This window comes from Sceloporus occidentalis, unplaced genomic scaffold (genome assembly GCF_023333645.1).
Source record: "Sceloporus occidentalis isolate IW3139 unplaced genomic scaffold, rSceOcc1.0.p SCAF_20, whole genome shotgun sequence".
Taxonomy (NCBI): Eukaryota; Metazoa; Chordata; class Lepidosauria; order Squamata; family Phrynosomatidae; genus Sceloporus; species Sceloporus occidentalis.
The window spans coordinates 3479944-3498384 of NW_028317000.1; the positions used below are offsets into that span (position 1 = coordinate 3479944).

Consider the following 18441-nt stretch of genomic DNA (forward strand, 5'->3'; position numbering starts at 1 on the left):
TCACTCTCATTCGCAGGGAGACTCTTCTCTTTTCCATCTGGCCCTTTGGAAAGACTCTCCACATTTCCGCTCTCTAGAAGTAGCAGAGTCCCTGCTTCAAGCACCCGGTAAAAAGGTTTGTCTCGTTGTTGTTGTTGTTGTTGTTGTTGTTGCTGCCTTCACACCAAAGGGTTTCCAGTTTATGACAACCCAAAGGTGGATCTATAACAAATTTTTATTTGCAAAGTTTGTTCAAATGGGTTTTAAGGCTGAGAGAACATGACTTGGCCAAGATCACCCAGTGGGTTTCCAGGGCCAAGCAGGGATTTGAACCCTGGACTCCAGAATCCTAGTCTAGTGCTCAAAGCACTATGTCACACTGTTGTTGTTATGTGTTTTTAAGTCAGCTCTGGCTTGTGGTAACCTTTTTCTTGGTCAGATTTCTCCAGAGTCGGTTTTGCCTCTGAGGCTGAGAGAGTGAGACTTGCCCAAGGCCAGCAATTGGGCTTCCATGGCTGAGCAGGGATTCGGAGCCTGGTTTCCTAGAGTCCTAATCCAACACTCAAAGCAATTTGCTTTGACGGCTCTCTGTCTCCAGTTACACCATTGAAGTATCTTAAACATATATCTTTCTTTTCTTGGTGCTACTGCCTGAAATCCATGTTCGACATTAACTTTTTAATTGAATTTTATTTTTAAAAGCCTTGGTCTGAAACATAAACTCTTGGATGCCAAAGAGGAAACCTGAGCCAAAGTTGATAGAAGAGTTAGGTGGAATTTGTTCCACTTTTAAAAGGGCAGCTTGTCCCACAGCGGACCCCTCTCCTGTTGCTGCTAAATATACTCCAGTGACAACAGACTGGAGCGACAGGTTTTGCTTCCCTTCTTATTGCTCCAACAATTTGGAAAAAGATTTGGGGGTACGGAGAGTAAAGGTCACCCTTTGGCACCCACAGGCACAGTCTCCTGGGCTTTGCTGAGCAAATATTCCTGCAACTCTTCCTTTTTTGGTCCATTAAATGAACACACCTCCCCTTTCCACCATTTTATCTTCAGCACATCCTTGCAAGGTAGGTCAGGCTGAGAAAGAAGGATCGGCCCAAAGCCACCCAGTGATTTTCAGGGCTCATTTTACCATTTTTCAAGTGGGCATCCATCTGTTCCAGCCAAAAAGGAGACTTGTGCCACTTTTTTTGTTGTTGGTGTGTACCTTCAAGTCATTTCCAACTTATGACAACCCTAAGGTGAACCTTTCCTGGGGTTTTCTTGGCAAGGTTTGTTCAGAGGAGGTTTGCCATTGCCTTCCTCTAAAGCTTCATGGATGAGCTGGGACTCGAACCCTGGTCTGTAGTCCAACACTCAAACCACGATGCCACGGCGGCTCTCTGTGCCACTATAGGGCTGGCAAATTTAATAATAATAATAATTTGTTTTATTTATATACCGCTATTCCAAAGATCATAGCGGTGAACAGCAAGTAAGCTAATTAGCAAGTAAGCTAATTTGCCCCCAACAGTCTGGGTACTCATTTTAGCGACCTCGGAAGGATACAAGCCTGAGTCGAGCTTGGGCCCTTTTGCTGGTCTTGAACTCGCAACCTTGTGGTTTTGAGTGAATGGCTGCAGTACAGGCATTTAACCACTGCGCTACCAATTTAAGTTGTCATCCTACGAGTGTCCACTTAGAATTAAGCTCCACTAAATCCAATAGCACTCAGAGAGGGAAGCAGTGTACAGAAAAGTTCCTTTCTTGGATAGAAATCCATCCCCCACTAGCTGGGGGATTCTGGGAGTGGTAGTCCAATAAAGGACCTTTGCCAAGTTGTGCTGGAATTTTGTTGTGCCAGAAGATGTGGTCTAGAAGCCACATTGTAAAATGCATGATTCTGGCATAATGTGCATATAACTATTGAACTTGAGTTTATGAAGAAGTTTGGTTTTATTTGCTTAGGCCTTAGTCAGGATAATGGTTTCCTCTTTCTAGTCTACAAATATGAATTAACAGACTGATTGCATTATCACCAGTATCAGTTGTCCCTGCAGTTACCTTGCATATATTGCTGTTACTTTGCATACATTTAAGTTACTTTGAATACATTGCAGCTACCTTGCATACGTTCAAGCTGTCTGCAGAATTGTCAGGGAGTATGGAGGGGTTTGAATTTATTTCTAGGTGACCTTACTATTTACATTCCTCTGGCCTCCCTGGCTTGTGCGTGTCTGTGCAGGACTTACGCAACTGATGAAATGAACTCTGGTCCATGAAAGCGTTTGCCACTGTAAATATCTTATTTCAAAATACTACAAGGCTCATTCTGGTTTCACTTTGGCAGAACATTCAGCAAGGAGACCTGTGTTACTCAAAAGCATGCGTTCCTTAAAGGGAGTACAGTTATGTTTTGTATTTTTAAATCTTCCTTAATTATTTCTGGCTGCTTCAAAGTGTCTGCTTCTCCTTTTCTCCTGGGTCAGTCTAACACAGTGATCAACATCCCAAATGGTGATCCTCCTGGTGTTTTGGACTTCAACTCCCAGGATTTCTGGACTTGGGTCGTGGTGGTTGGGGCTTCTGGGAGTTGAAGTACAAAATTACCAAAGACCAGTCCACCCCACTTGCTCTATATTATAATATAGTTATAATATTATTACTATTACTAATATTACAGTAGGGTCTTCCTGGCCAGATTTCCTCAGAAGAGGTTTGCTATGGTCTTCCTCTGAGGCAAAGAGAGTGAGACTTGCCCCAGGTCATCCAGTGGATTTCCATGGTCTTCTGTCCTAGCTGTTGTGTGCCTTCAAGTCGTTTCCGACTTATGATGACCCTAAGGCAAACCTATCATAGGGTTTTCTTGGCAAGTTTCCTCAGAGGGGGGTTGCCATGGCCTTCCTCTGAGGTTGAGAGAGTGAGACTTACCCAAAGTCACCCAATGGGTTTCCATGGCTGGGTGGGGATTCGAATCATGGCCTTCCCATTCCCAACTGTCATGCAACTAAAGAGATATCAGAGTGCCCTTAACTGGGTGGCATGAAAGAGACCAAGCGCATCTTCCATGCTTCAACGAAGCCCCCCTCTCCCACGCTGAATTTGTGTGTGTGTGTCATAAAGGATGTTGACTCACAATGGCCACGGTCCCTGACGTACTCCATCCCTGTGCCAACTGCCACTTCTTGTGGCCCAGGAGGGAGAGGAGAGCTGCTGGACACGGCGCCATCTTGCCTGGGACCCAGCGGCAGATGCGCGGACCTCCCTGCTTGTGCCAACTGCCACTGCCTCAGCCCGGGAGGAAGGGAGAGAAAAACCACCAGGCACAGCGCCATCTTGGAACCTGGAGCCTTCCATTTCAGTTCCAACTGCCACTACAGTATGGCCTCTGAGGAGGAAGGAGGGCATCCTCTGCCCTGTTGCCATTCCCTTTTCCCTATGCCCAGGGTCTCACTTGGACCGTAACCCTGAAGGGCAAAGACCTGCCCAATTTTGGGATTGAAAGTGACCCTTGAAGGCTTTTTGGCTGAAAGGCAGGGGACAAATGCAGCCAGCCCTCTATATCCACGGACATGAGCATTCATGGATTTTGGCATCTACAGGGAGTCCTGGAACCAAACCCCAGCAGATACCAAGGGCCCATTGCAACAACAACAACAACCCATTGTATATAAAGGGACCTAAGCATATGTGGATTTTGGTTTCCATGGGTGGACTTGGAACCAAACTCCAAGGGCTCTGGAGAACTGGGTTTGAATCCCCTCTCAGCCATGGAAACCTACTGGGTGATTTGGGCAAGGCACACTCTCTCAGCCTCCTAGGAAGACAAAGGCAACAAACCTCAGAACAAATCATGCCAAGAAAATCCTGTGGTAGGTTGGTCCGCTTGAAGGCACACAACAACAGCAGCCCAGGATAAGTCCATTGCTTCCAAACATCACCATCCAAAGCTGAAGCAGAGGTGCAGACAAACCCTTGCCATTTGTGTCTTGTGGCAAAATATGTTTAAAACAATGTAACTCTGGGAGTTAAAGAGTGTATAGAGAAGAGGAAATGTTTGGCAGATAGCCCCTATGAGTCCCACTTTTGGGAGAAAGATGGGGTCTAGAGAAGGAGACAGAGAAGGAGAATAGATCTGTCCAGACTTTCTGAAATGGCACTTTCCCTGGTGTTTTCTCCTTTAAAACAGGTCATTATCCCCACTTCCACCATGTAGAACAATATAACTTTTCTAGCTATTTTTTAGCTCCCCAGAAGTTCCCAAGGGTAGAAAATTGGCCTTTGGACCTTTTTGGCCACACTTGAATTCATTGTATTGTAACATGAATATGAATATTATTACTATTTGGGAGCAATCCACACTGAATTTTGCAAGACTCACTTCCAAGCAAACCCTGGATAGGTCATGAAATAGCCTTTGTGGGACACCTCTCTCTGTTTTGTATCCTCTTTGGAGCAAAGGTCCAAATGACTTCTCAAAAGAGACCCAAAATGGCATGCTTTGCAAGCATCCTTGAGGAACAGCAGAAGCAAAAGCCATAGCATTGTTGCGAGGTTCTAGCCGGACACAAACCTCCTTTGTGAAAACCACACTTTGCATCCTCTTTGGGGCAGAGACTTCTAAATGCATGGTTGAAAGGGAACCAAATGGCACGCTTTGCAAGCATCCTTCAGGGAGAGAAAGCCACAGTGTTTGCAAGTTCGGCCAGCCATTCTAGCCAAACATCATTAATTTGGAACCGATTAGCTGTTTCAAAAAAGGAAAGAATAGGGGTGTTTGCGTTTTCTTTTTCTTTTCCGGGAGCAAAGAAACCTTCGCAGTCCTGTGCAGCTGCCAGCAGTTGCTGCATTGTGGAGACAGGAAAGGAGCAGTCTGGAAAGTGTCCCCGAAAAAGTCAATTAATTGAATTCAAATCATGCACCCCCCCCCAAAAAAAAAAAAATAAAGCAATTGAGAGATAGGAGCAAAGGAAAAGAAAAAACAGAAGCAAACTTACCATCACTTGCAGCCAAAGTCTGGGACCACACTTGCAAGAAGATGAGAGCTGGGAACATCTTGAGGTCAGAAAAAGAAAGAACGCAGGGGCTGGGAAGATGGGGATTTAATTTATATAGTTCTGCCCTGGTGAGTTTAAGCAAAGACGGGTCTCTGGCTTCTGAGACAAGAAAGAAGCCCCAAATACTACCACTAATAAATGCCTCCAAGGAATGGATCTACTCTACTTTGTCCTTTTGGAGGGAGTCCTGGTATTCCAGCACTGCCACCTGCACCCCATTTGCCACCCAGGAGGGAAATAAAGACAGAAGCCCAAGGCTTTTTTGATTTTGTTAAGGTGGCTCTAAGCCCCAGGGAGGGTTTGCCCAGCGCCCGAGGTCTCTGCTCCTTAAATACCTCCATCCACCCGTCTCCGAAAGTCCCCACAGTGTTTGGACAGGGCGAGGGGGACCAGAGAGGGGGGCCGCCGGGAATTTGGCTGCCGTTCAGGCCTGTGCCAGCCAAAGGCGCTCAGCAAAAGGCCAGTGCCTTTTCTTTCCCTGAGGGAAAAGAAAAGAAAAAGAGAGAGAGGACTGGAAAGGTCCCAGGATTGAAGTTCTAGAAAACTGTTGTAGACTAGCACTCGTTTTTCACCAGTTTCTTGACATTTCTGATCGTTGGTGGCAAGAGTTCCTCTGGGCACACACTTGGCACATCGAAGAGAAAGTGCCAGCCCTCTTTGTCCTGCTCCTTTTTCACTTTACCAAAATGGGATTCACGCCTTTTATTAGAGGCAACCAAAACCTCACCAAAGCTTTGCAGAAGTCTTTGCAAGAGAGCAAGGCCTGTCCGACTCCTGTCTCTGTGGCCTGGCCCTTCAAGATGCATTGGGTGAAATGGAAGATGGATTTCCTACATCGGCTGCTCAGTCCCATTTCAATGGAGGTTTATGCTTCATGTCCAAATGTGTGATGTCCATACACAACTAGATTCTGGATCTTCGCAAAAGAAAGAGACCTGACCTAGCTGTCCAAAGGTATATAGGAAGGAGGACTGCAAAAAAGGAAAGCGTTTCCATTATCCCTTCAAGCAGTATTTGGTTCTCAGCAGCCTCAGTTTCAGCCTTTACCATGGAGAAATAAACAGACCACCGGAGAGTAAAAGGATGCCAGGGTGGTCTAGACCATGTATTTCAGGGAAGGGGCATAATGTATTGCCATCTGGGCCTACTTTGCAGGCGGTTTGTCTACACAATGAAGATACTCCTCATTCCAGTTGAATAGACTGTTATCCAGCCGCACACAATTTGGAGGAATTTGGGCTTTTGTGCCGGAGTTCATGACTCCATAAACTCAGCTGAAAAAAGGATTTGCAGTTTTCACCGTAGTGTCCACAAGTATTCGTGAGGATGCGCCTTATCGAATGTATGGCTGCTGGCTTTTTGGCAGTGGGAGGGCAAATTGATGCACATTTGTGCAGGAAATTCATACTTAAGTCTCTTGCAGCATAAAAAGAAAGGAAGAAGTGGGAGAGGGGGCAAAGAAAAAGAAACGTGGCAGCACCTATCCGGGTTTTCTTTTTCCTGAGCTTCCATGGATATAAACCTGCTTTTTTGGATGCAGCAGAGTGATATTAAGGCCTCAGGTACTGCCTCATTGTATTGCATCTGAAGATTTATAGCCATGAAAACTCATGCAGAAATAAAAAACAGTCTGAAAGGAGCTGCCACATTTTTTCCTTCCCCTTCCTTCCTCCTTTTTATGCCTTCTGATGATATGTCCCAAATATGACAGCCTCATTTCCGCCATTTTGGCTTCCAAGGAGAGTTCAGGCTTGAGTTTTAGCCTCTGTATTTGTCTTTTTAGCAGGCCACAGTATCTGCAGAGCTCTCCTCCAGCACCATATATCTCAAATGAGTTAATTTCGTTCCTGTTTCTTCACTGTCCAGCTTTCACAACCCAATACAGTATAGAAATGGGAAATATGCTGGCATGGACCATCTAACCTTAGTATTCAATGATATATCTTTGCACCTGAGGATCTTGCCATAATTGTCCTTCCCAATCCTAGCTGCCTTCTGATGTCTTGGAGCTTCGGTCTCCATTTTGGTTAATGATTGAGCCAAAGCACCACAATGTAGTCTCCGGTCTGGTTTCCTCTCTGTCAGTCATTATTTTTCCAATCCAGATTGCTGGAGAAGAAGTCCAGGGGTCTCTTGAAAGTTCACCGGTTGGATCCCGAAGGTTAAGAGATAGCCTCTTGATAAGAGAAAGCTTCTCTGCGTATTTAAAGAAGATACCCACTCAGACATATGATATCCAAGAATCTTTGGGCACCTTGCCCAGTCACCAGATTGCAGCTGACACTTTCTTGGCCCAAAATCCATGATTAGTTCATCAAATGGCACCAAGAACGATCTCCGCTGCCCAGGTGACACCTGCGAGTACAAAGTGGGCAGGAAGAAACGATGGCCAAGAGCTTGGAAAAGTTAGGTTTTTGGATTAACAACTCCCACTGTCCCCATCCGGAAGGGAAACGGAGGAGTTAGTCCCAAAATGTCACCTTCCCAAGCTCTTATGAGACCCTAGATATAGCAGAAAGACCATCCAAGACTGGAACTGGTGATAATGCACGATTTCTTGTTTTCTTCTGTTAATTAATACCTGGAATGAGAAAGAAACCTTTATCCCAGATAAGCCCTAAACAAACCAAATCAAAGTGAACGGAAATGCCAGCTCCATAGATTCCTGCTGGGGTTTTCCATTGCTAAGGAACAGGTGCTGCAGAGCTTAGAAAGGTTTCTTTTTTTTTGAAGAACCTGCACTCCACAAAACATAGTAATATTTTCAAGTTCTCTTTAACAGATCAGAGGAGCAGCAATCATTGGAGGTTATCGTTTCTAGATATATCCAGCTGAGCATCTGTTCGTTCTTTGGCATCTAAAGTGGCCATGGAGGCAGTTGAAGGGCAATCTTATGGGCAAATGTGATCAGAACAGGCAGTTTCCCAAAGATATTATGTGTGCAGTTATTACAAGTACACCATAGGTAGGTTTAATTTATCTATTTTAATTGATCATATGTTCAGCACCATGTAAATGTACAGCGCTTTATAAGTAAAGCTTAATAATGGTAAGTACAGTTGTCTTCAATTCTGCAGCTTTGCTTATTTGTGGTTTGGAGTAATACATTCTCTCTAGGAGTCTCTAGGTCCTTCGGCGCAACTCTGCCAGATGTTGACCATAGAGTTACCTTGGAGAACCTAGAAGTTCCTAGAGAAAGCACTACTCTGGGCATTCGTAGGTCCTCCAGCGTGATTCTGTAGTCAAACCCTGGCACAAAGTTGACCACAGAGTTGCACTGGAGGACCTGGAGGTTCCTAGAGAGGTGTTCTCTTAGGTAAAACGAACAGTGGGTTTTTTGTATTTGTGGCTTTCCCACATTCACGGGGGGTCCTTCACCCCGAACCCCAGCCAATGTAGAGAGACCACTGTATCACAGCACTCACCTTCACTTTTTGGATGTGATGTTCTGTGGGGGGGAAATGTTGCTTGGTGTATCCACACTACAAAATTACATCAGTTTGATAACCGTTTAACTGTCATGGGGCCTTCTTGTGGGATCCTGGGTTCTGTACTTTAGTAAGAAGTGACCCTATATTCTTCTTAGGCACCCGCCTGCGGATGCGGTGCCATCTCTTTCTCTGGGTCATTGCCTGGCAGAGAAGAAAAATGAAATAACCGCCAGGCCTCTGATCTTTTGCTAGGCTTGCCTCAAAGAGAGTCCGAAAGGGTCAGGGTGCCCTAATCCTCTTAACACAACAGTTTGCATCCGTGTTCATTTCCTCCTCCCAGCGTAGTGCCCTGGTTTGAGTATTAGACTTCAACTCTGGAGACCGGAGTTCGAATCCCCATTCAACCCACTTGGGCAAGTCACGCTCTCACAGCCACAGAGGATGGCAATGGCAAACCCCCTCTGAACAAATCTTGCCAAGAAAACCCCATCATTATTATTATTTATAGGCTCGCCTTAAGTCGGAAATGACTTGAAGGTGCACAACGACAACAAACAAAGAGGTAATGCTAACAGTTAGACCAAATTCATCGACCGTCGAGGAAACCAAAAGAGGCTTATAGGAAGAAAACTGTGATAGTTCATGTAAAATGATAATAAACCGAATAAAGCTGACCCAGGAAACATTAAACTGAATGGTGAAGTCGAAGGCCTTCACGGCCGGCATCCACAGTGTTTTTGTGGGTTGGCCATGTTCTAGAAGAGTTTATTCCTGACGTTTCGCAGGCATCCGTGCGTTTGGCATCTTTGTAACTACAATGACGGCTTGCGTTTAAAATGGCACGGTTTGCGATGCCCTCTCTTGGCGGATGGGAGGCACGGCGGCATGCAAGAGGAAACAAGTGACTCAGTGGCTCCCAGACGTAAAAAGAAATAAAGAGATAAGAGGTTACTAGACGTTGCAAACGGCCGGTTATATAAGCATAAATTCCCAAGCTGGGATGGACGAAGGCGTCACGCTGCAAACGCCGATACTCTTGTCAGGCCTGGAGCTCGGCTGCTACCTCCAGGGCTTGGAAAAGCTCCTCGGTGGGGAGAACACAACTCCCAGCATCCCCCAGACGGTCAGTAGGGGATCCTGGGAGTTGTAACCAAAGTCGGTGTGGTGGTTTCTGTCTCAGAGGATATATCATCTCCTGATGGTCTCATTTTTTGGAAGGGAAAGGCAAATGCAAACTGGAAATGCAAACTGCAGCCGAGTTTAGTATCTTGGCTTTTAAGGTCGGACTAAAACCCATTGTGGATCAAGTGCCATCACACAGCATGGGAGCCACTCGCTCTGGTGTAGCCAATAAAAGGAACTTTTCTAAGCTCCGAATCAAGGTTTTGGGGGGCTAAGACCAAGATGAAATGCGGATTTGATACGTCAACAAGAGTAGACTCAATAGGTCTACTCTATATTTGGGGCTGAAAATGAGAATCGAGCCTAAATGGCTGGCCTGTAAGCTGGACTAGGGCCAATGTGGTGTTATGTTTTGAGCATCGGACTATGACTCTGGAGGCCAGGGTTCGAATTCTGGCTCAGCCACAAAACCCATTGGATGGCCTTGGGTAAGTTGCACTCTCTTAGCCTCTGAGGATGGAGCGATAGCGGCTGTGGAGAAATGTCCTAAAAGCATTATATGTCTTCTTATTGTGAGCTGCCTTGGGGTCCCTTTCTGGGAGAAAGACGGCACAGAGACTAAACAAAGGAATAAAGAGGAATGAGGAGCTCAGGGTTCTCATTCAAAGAACAAAACCTGGGCACCATGCGCAGGATGGAAACGAAAGGGCCTCTCCTCCAATCCCTCCAAAGGAACCTTGCGTAAGGAGATAATCGGAAACCCCTCCCTTCCGTTTTGGTCGACTGGGTCCTTCCTATTGTTTCGTGCGCAGGAGACAATGCCACGCCGCGCCGCTGCTTTGCGCCACTGAGGCTGCCCTTTGGACGTTTGTGAATGAGGTGGAAGATGAATCGCCGCCCCTGTCCCTTGCGATTCGTGCGAGAGGCCTATGCACCGCGTGTGTGGTGCATAGGCCTCTCGCATGAATCGCAAGGGACAGGGGCGGCGATTCATCCTCAGCCTCATTCATTTCAAGAATGGACTTAAGGTGGCTTATAAAATGGTTGTTCTTAAGCCCTATAGATGTCAACCAGATGCATATTTTTCACTAAAGATATACAGGGCCCGGTGGCCTTTCCTCCTCAGTGAATGAACCGTCTTTCAAGCGCTGCGTCACGCAAAACCCACCCAGGCCTATCATCCCCTTCCCTGAGTGGGCAACCGGGGAATGGCCATAGGAAGCCCTGGGTCTAGGCCAGGCCCCTGAGCCACATCCCTCCATAATAAGGTCAGGATTTGGGGAGAGGAAAATAGCAGACGCGCCACAAAAAGGGTCACGCAGCAACAAAAGTTAGGGACTAGGACACTGGGGGTCCTGGGTTCGAATCTTGATTCGGCCGTGGAAATGCCACTGGGGGAGATGTTAGGCGAGTCACACTCTCTCAGCCTCAGAGGATCTCAGGCTAAAGATCCCTGAGGTCTCCCTCCTATTCATTCATTCACCCTTTCCTTCCTCCAGTGGAGTCACACTCTCTCAGCCTCAGAGAATCTCAAAAGACCCCTGAGGTCTCTTTCCATTCATTCATTCACCCTTTCCTTCCTCCAGCGGAATCACACTCTCTCAGCCTCAGAGGATCTCAAGCTCAAGACCCCTGAGGTCTCTTACCATTCGTTCATTCATTCATTCACCCTTTCCTTCCTCCAGCGGAGTCACACTTTCTCAGCCTCTGCAGGGGATAGCAAGGTTTAAAGCTAAAGACGCCTTTCCTTCCATTCATTCATTCATTCATTCCCTCCCTCCCCTTTGGCCCCGCTCCCTTTCGCAGCGGCGGGCCACGCCATGGTCCACGTGACCCCAGCCGAGACACGGTCCGGGCCACGCTCGGGCTCCTTGCGCCCACGTGCGGGACACGTGCGCTCCTGCTTCCTTATTCCCGTCCAATGGGAGCGCGGGAGGGCGGGGATTGGGTCGCGCGGGGAGCCAATGGGGTGCGGGGGATGCGTTCCATGGGGCGTGGCCAGTGGGGGCACGTGCGGCGGGGCACGTGTCCGCGTGGCTGGGAAGGAAGAGAGGAGAGGCTATGCTTGGCTCCGAGGCGGAGAGGGTCCCATTCTTCGCAGAGGAAGGAGAGGAGAAGGAGGTGAGTAATGCAGCAGCTCAAGCCCTGGATGGGGAGGGCATGGCACGGCAAGGCATGGGGGCCTCTGGGCATGGGCAGAGCGCTAAGGACTGATGAGCAAGCGCCATCAGCAGAAGAGGAGAGGCTTCCTTTGCAGGAAACCTAGCATTTATCGATATCTTTAGTTATCTATATCTTTGTATATCTTCTTTATTCTGCAGTGTCCGCCATTAGGAAGAATAGGTTCGCTTGATTCAAGTTTAGCTCTTGCGGATCCGAAGGTTTCTGTCTTCTGCCTAAACCCAGGAATCGTGATATGTTTAGCGTTGCCCTGTGTTGTAGATATGCATGGGACATATATAATGTATATGTGTGTGTGTATATACTTATATATATATATATATATATATATATATAATGTGTGGATAGAAAATACAAGGTTATGAAAAATATAGTATTATTCCTGCATCCAGACAGAAACCTTAGGATCCACATATGCTAAATTGTATGTATGTATACACACACACATTTCAATGTATAAAGTGTGTGTGTGTGTATATATATATATATGTTGTGTATGTGTGTGTGTTTAAAGGTAAAGGTATAATGTGTGTGTGTGTGTGTGTACTGCATTTCTGTATCTTCCATATATAGTGTGTGTGTGTATATATATATATATATATATATATATTATGTATGTGTGTATATATGCAGTATATACATACATACATTTGTACAGTGTCCCCCTGTAACTTCTTGCAGGACCATAAGAAGGTCCGATGGTTCACTTTTTGCAAAGCCAAGGTTCCGGCTTCCTTCTGGAGATGCATACTCTCCTTTCTGCAGATCTGTACCTTCTGTACAGAAATGCATGTCTTTTTCTTCTAAGGTTTTGTGGGATCATAAGAAACCTGTGTGACGATGTACCTTTCCGCAAACCCTCCAAGAGTCAATCCTGTTTGTATCTTGGGAGCGGCCACCGACTGGAGACAGGTTGGCTACTCCAACCTTTTTATGGGCTAGTCACTTTGTCAGACCGGTTTTGGCCCTTGAACACAACAGCGCCAGGGATGGGACCTTTTTTGTCAACATGACGAAAAGTGTTTCTGTAGCCTTTTTGTGGGGGTTTTGGGCTGTGTGGCTGTGGAAGAATTTATTCCTGATGTTTTGCTGTTGTCTTCAGAAACATCAACAAATAATTTCTTCCAGAACGTGGGCACTTAGCCCGAAAAACCCACCAAGAAGAAGGGGAAAGCAGCGTTTGGGGTGAAAAAGTGGGTTAGATGGCTTTATCCTTTGTGTCCCCTTTTGCTGAAAATGCTGCCAGTTTGATGTATGGCAAGTAATAGTAGTATTAGGAAGAGCACACCCCACAATGTGGATCTGCATAAGATGGCAACCCATTGAATGGGCTCTCAATCGACACAGTGTGCGCCAGAAGCCAACCTGTGGCACGCCAGGCGAGTGAATATGAATGGAGAGAAGGCGAGGTGGATGATCCTTGGCGTCATGCGCGGAGGAAGCACCCCTCAGGGAAAAGCTTAACGGTTTGGTGGGTGGGCTCTGGTCGTGTTGTGAAGTTCTGAATGCCGGCAGCGGCACCGATTGCTTATGCGCAATGGCACGGCGAGGCTGATGACAAGAACGTCCACGAGGCACGCCGTCTGCTGCTCCCGTCCACAGCAGGCAGAAAGTCACAGCGCAGGTCCATGAGTGTGCATGAACTGAAAGGTTGTCCATTTCCTTGCCTTTCACAGAATGATGGAGTTATTATTATTATTATTATTATTATTATTAACCTTTATTTATAAAGCGCTGTAAATTTACACAGCGCTGTCCATACAATCTTTTAGTTAGACAGTTCCCTGCCTTTGGGAGTTGGGAGGCAATCCCAAAGACTCGGGCACCTTTGGCACTAACTGAAAGAAGTTGGCAGCTTTCGTAAACTTGGGTCTTACTTCCTCAGGTGCATTTGGGGAAATCCTGTCTGAAATCCCAATTTGGATCTGAAATGAAGTAGACTAAAGTCTAGGGAAGCTCCTGCTGCCAACTTCTTTCTTTCAGTGAGTCTCAAAGGTGCTGCAAGATCTTTCTACCGAGTGATCCTACAGACTAACAGGGCTATGTCTTTGAATTCTATATATAGAGAATATATATAGATTTGGGATTCCCAAAAGATTCGGGATTCACGAAATACACAAGAATGATGGAGCGAAGGTTTTGCACGCCTTCGCACCAGAGTCAGAGGCATCCAGTTTTTGCAGCCGCAGCAGAAACCAGGGGTGTTGCACCTTGGCACATTTTGCTCCCATGCGCAGACAGGTTGTTGTTCAGGAGAGTCCGGTGGATGTGCCTGGGGCTGTTCTGGATGGGTGTCCTCCCTTTTTTAAGGAGTTTTCCCTTTGACCCCATGCACTGCTATGGGTTGTTATTTGGGTGTGGAAGCCCAGCCTTAGGGGGAAACATGGGCAGCCATTTGACAGGAAAGTATAGTAGTCGGACTTTGGGAGGAGGACCTGTGGAGAGATCTCAAGGTCTTCCCTTTATTGCTATCCTGCCTTTTATGTATTATTTGTTTTATTGTATTGGATTTCTATCCTGCCTGGGATTGAAGGCGGCTCACGGATTAGATGCCAGGTGTCCAAAAGGCAGGACTGGGTGTCCCTTTGGAGACGCTGGCTGTTGTTGCAGATCGATGCCTCGGCGGCACAGAACGCTCTGTACCCTCCTCAACCAGCCAGGGCTGGCTTTCATCATTTCTTTCCCTTGCTTTTTGGCACGGAGGACCAGTGGGATTTCGCAGCCTAGTTTAATAGCTTTCAGGTGCTTCTTCCCCAGATGTGTGGAAATGTCTCCACAGCCCAGTGTTCTTGCAAAGAGTTGCCGAGGATCTGGTGGGAATCTTGCTTGGTGGGTATGGATTGCCACTCCCAGCATGGCTCAGTCCTGGCTGTGCTAGTTGTCAACAACATTCAGAGACTTCCTTCTACTACCTTCCAGTTGGTTTAGACTAGAGCTCCCATCAGCCCCAACTGGCGTCATGATTCCTGACAGCAAGGGAGGTGGTGTGTTTGTTGTTGTTGCTGCGTGCCTTCAAGTCATTTCTGACTGTTGTTATGCGTCTTCAAGTCATTTCTGACTTATGGCAGCCCTAACGCCAACCTGTCATTGGGTTTTCTTGGCACGATTTCTTCAGAGGAGGCTTGCCGTTGCCTTCCCCTGAGGCTGAGAGAATGTGACTTGCCTAAGGCCACCCAGTGTGCACTCGAGATTAAAAAGGACACTGCGGCCAAATTGTGGGGATTGAATCCAAGGTCTCTAGGTGAGCTTTCATGGTGAAGGAGTGACACTCTCTCAGCCTCAAAAGGAGTCAAAAGCTAACCCCCTCTGAACAAATCTTGCCAAGGAGACCCCATGGCATATAGACACACGCATACACACCTGCTTTCTTGGTTATATACTCTGTGTTTGCTTGAATCTCTCTCCAAGACCCAAGCATTGTTGACCTTCCTTTGCTCCTTTTCTTCTCCCCAGATATCTTTGATGGCAACCATGGAGTCCTCCAACAGCGTCTCTTCCCGCGAGTCTTTGTATTCCGTTGAGAGCGAAGAGGAAGAGGAAGAGCAGCAGCGCTGCGGCGACTTTCAGGTCTTCCTTTCGGAAAGTGAGAGCGACACAGAGAAGGAGTCAGCACCCGTGCGACACCAACGAGACAGACCAGATGGCCGGGGCTTTTTCTTCTCCACAAGATCGGGACGGACTAACCCAGCTTTGCTCTGCCACGACCGTAAGCGCTGTGTGCGGAAGCCGCTGGGCTTGTTGGCTTCGGCCAAGCCCCAGGCCATGATGGGCCCCTGTTGCCATTATCCGGTGGCCGTGGAGGACACATACTGTGACCGCTTGATGGATACAGAAGGGAGCCCACTCAAGCCAGTCAGTGGCCAGAAGAGGCTGGAGGGGTCCAGTGGCCGCAAGCGGTCAAGCAACACCTTGGGAAGTGGCCCAAACCACGCTTACGTGTCCCAACTGTCTGCACGAGGGAAAAAGAGGCAGAGGAACGGGGAGACAGAGGAACGGGAAAGTCCGTGCTCTCCCTGTTGGACCGAGAAGGACCATCTCTTCGCACAAAAGGTTGGTTCAGAAGGAACTAGCATTGAGGGAGGTGGGAAGCCATTGATTTGACTGGGAATTAGTGGAACCAGTTTGCCACACTTCTAATCCTCATAACTGTTTTGAAAGCGTGTAGAGAACATCTGCTGATACCTCATCCAGTGGAGAGCAACCCAAATAGGCTTCAGGGTCTTTGGTCCTTGAAGGATCCAGAGGGAAGTGTCCTATATAGACTCTTCTTCATTTCCAAGACTAGGAGAATATACTCATGAGCAACAATGCAGACTACATCACTGAGTGATGCTCTGCTTTTGGGGCTTTGCTTGTGTAATGAATGCAGGTCATGCATCTTGGCCTCTCTGGGTTATTTTGACACATCCCTACTGTCAACCAAGGTTGGAGAAGAGGGGGTTGAATGGTGATAGGTAGATATCTTCAGAGATGTGAAGGGCTTCCATCACTTGGAAGACGAGTTCGATTTCTGCTCCTCCAGAGGGCAGATTCTGACCCCGGAAGTTGGACTAGACAAGTTGTAGGATGGCTTCCACCTCAACTGCTGTGACTTAATGGATGTAGGTGGATTGCCTTTGAAGGCACCTTGGAAGATGCAGCTATTGCAGAACCCATGACTTCTTTGTTGCAAAAGGATCGGGTGTGGGTGCAAAGCTTGGCTTGGGTTGTGCCCAGCGTTCGATCAGAAGGGAAAATTAATCAGTTTCCAAATGACTGGCACCATTGGGTTATGTTTGCTTGTGGCTTGTTTTTCTGCTTGGTTCAGCCTCCTTATGCATTCTCTCCCTTTTTGTCCTCCATCTTTGTAGTGCTGGGAACTTCAAGGTTTTGTCCGGCCGCTCATGGAGCTTCTCCGCCGGCTGAGAATGGGCCGTTTCGACCGAGGTAAGGATCCAATGATGCGAGTTGTGGGTCTGTGGTGGGGTCTGTATTATTTGGAATTGGGAGTGTTGAGTGGAAAGGTTCTCTGTGGCTCAAGGGGCAAAAAAAGGAGGCATTTGTACATAGAAGCATGCACACAGTCAACCCATTTTCTATGTTCTGGCTTTTGAGAAGACCAGAGAGTGGGATCACACCTTTCTTGGTTTATGTCTTGGGGTCTGGGGGAAAACTGAATTTTAATGGAAGCTCCAGTGTCTTTCCCTTTCTCCAATACCTTGAAAGTTCAGGGTGGGTTAGCTTTAATTTGGCATGTTCCTTTGAGGTTCTCCATGTTAGTTTTAAGACAGAGGTGGGCAACTATGTGGGGACCCTGGATTGCCTCACTTCGCACGCCTCCCACACATCAAGCCAAAACAGCTCTACTTTCTTCAGCTATCTCTCTCAAAATAGTGACAGGGAAAGGACTTCCTATTGCCATTTTGAGTGGGGCTACAGACAGTGTTGTTGTTATTAATAACTTTATTTAAACTCTTGTAATACTTGCAACCAGTTAAAACAAATGACCCTGGGTATTTTTGTGTGCTCTCGCACATTTTGAGAGCTTTTTTCCCAGCGTAGCTTGGGAAATAGATATTTTTATTTAAATTGGGGCAGATTGTGGGGCAGTGGGTTCGAGAGGCCACCCTTTGCCCATGGAAGTTTTAACGTAACTCCAAAGTCAGCTGTAAAAAAACGTCCCTCAAAACAGTTGTAGCTGAGAGGAGGCTCCAAAAAGAGCTGGTTATGTAATACTATTTGCTTTTTGCCACCTGACAAAAAGGGTGTGCTGGCAGGGAGGGGAAAGGATTATGTAAGAGACGCTCTCCTGGGAAGGGAAACAGCCGGCCGTTCCCTCTCTTGTTATGGACTCTTGTTACGGCTGCTGGACTCTGTCCTTGGTAGCCATCTGGGGCCATGGGTCCAGGCCTTTGGGCATCTCCCTTCCTGGCACCCACACCAAGGTCCAGTCCTGGGCACACTTTATTTTGGCTTTCAAAGCCCTGGCAGCATGCCTGCAAAAAGCACGCACTTGTTGCCACCACCCTTCACTTGGGTGATTCATAGATGGGAGGGAAGGGTTGCAAAAAGTCCCAGAGAACGGGACAACAGCGGGTGATGAAAACGACACCCAGTGAGAGTCAGTGGTGTTTTTTAAAGGCCTCTCCTCCCCTCCCTGCCTTTCTGCTGGGAATGGGCCCATAAAGATGATTTATGACTTGGCCATAATGATGACAGCGCATAACCAGCTTCTGTCTGCCTTTGTTTCTGACAGTGGAGGGGAGCAAAGTTGGTTGCCTTGCTTTTGCATCCAAACACCGCCATTTCAAGAAAGAGGCAGATGTGTGACCCTCCATCCTCGCCTCTCTTCCCCTAAAATAACATTTAACACCCAGCCCCGATAAAGAAGCAAAAACTTGCATAATGTATTTTGAACCATTTGGTTGGCTTAATAAAGGTATCACATTATTGTTATTATTATTATTATTATTATTATTACTACTACTACTACTACTACTACTGAGTTTGCTATATTTTCCTGTGAGTCCCTCCTAAATATAAACTAAAGACACCAGATTGTATCTGATCTTGTGGAGAAAAGATCAATTTGCAAAGCCAGGGATCATTCCCATTCCTCTTTGGCGATGATTTTTCTCAGCCACAAGGGCGGATGCCAGCCGTCCTGTCTCTGCTGCTCTCCTTTTGTGCAGGTCTTGTTACACACACAC

The 18441-nt window shown here is 47.0% G+C and overlaps 2 protein-coding genes across 8 annotated transcripts in view; one reads left to right on the top strand and one right to left on the bottom strand.

The window, feature by feature from the left end:
* Positions 1-5460, bottom strand: part of CA14 (carbonic anhydrase 14) — an 18870-nt gene extending 13410 nt beyond the window's left edge. The window contains exon 1 of one of the 4 annotated variants that reach the window (XM_089483118.1): positions 4959-5460. In XM_089483118.1, coding sequence (XP_089339244.1) covers positions 4959-5016 — 58 coding nt within the window. In that variant the 5' untranslated portion in view covers positions 5017-5460. Of the gene's footprint in view, positions 1-3097; positions 3314-4958 lie in introns of those variants that run through there. The other 3 variants (XM_089483121.1, XM_089483120.1, XM_089483119.1) reach the window with 3 other exon arrangements.
* CIART (circadian associated repressor of transcription) overlaps positions 1-18441 on the top strand; it is a 34558-nt gene that overhangs the window by 13329 nt on the left and 2788 nt on the right. For 2 of the 4 annotated variants that reach the window (XM_089483114.1, XM_089483115.1), the window contains exons 4-6: positions 17-115; positions 15206-15802; positions 16603-16678. In XM_089483114.1, coding sequence (XP_089339240.1) covers positions 17-115; positions 15206-15802; positions 16603-16678 — 772 coding nt within the window. Of the gene's footprint in view, positions 1-16; positions 116-7901; positions 7984-11615; positions 11693-15205; positions 15803-16602; positions 16679-18441 lie in introns of those variants that run through there. The other 2 variants (XM_089483117.1, XM_089483116.1) reach the window with 2 other exon arrangements.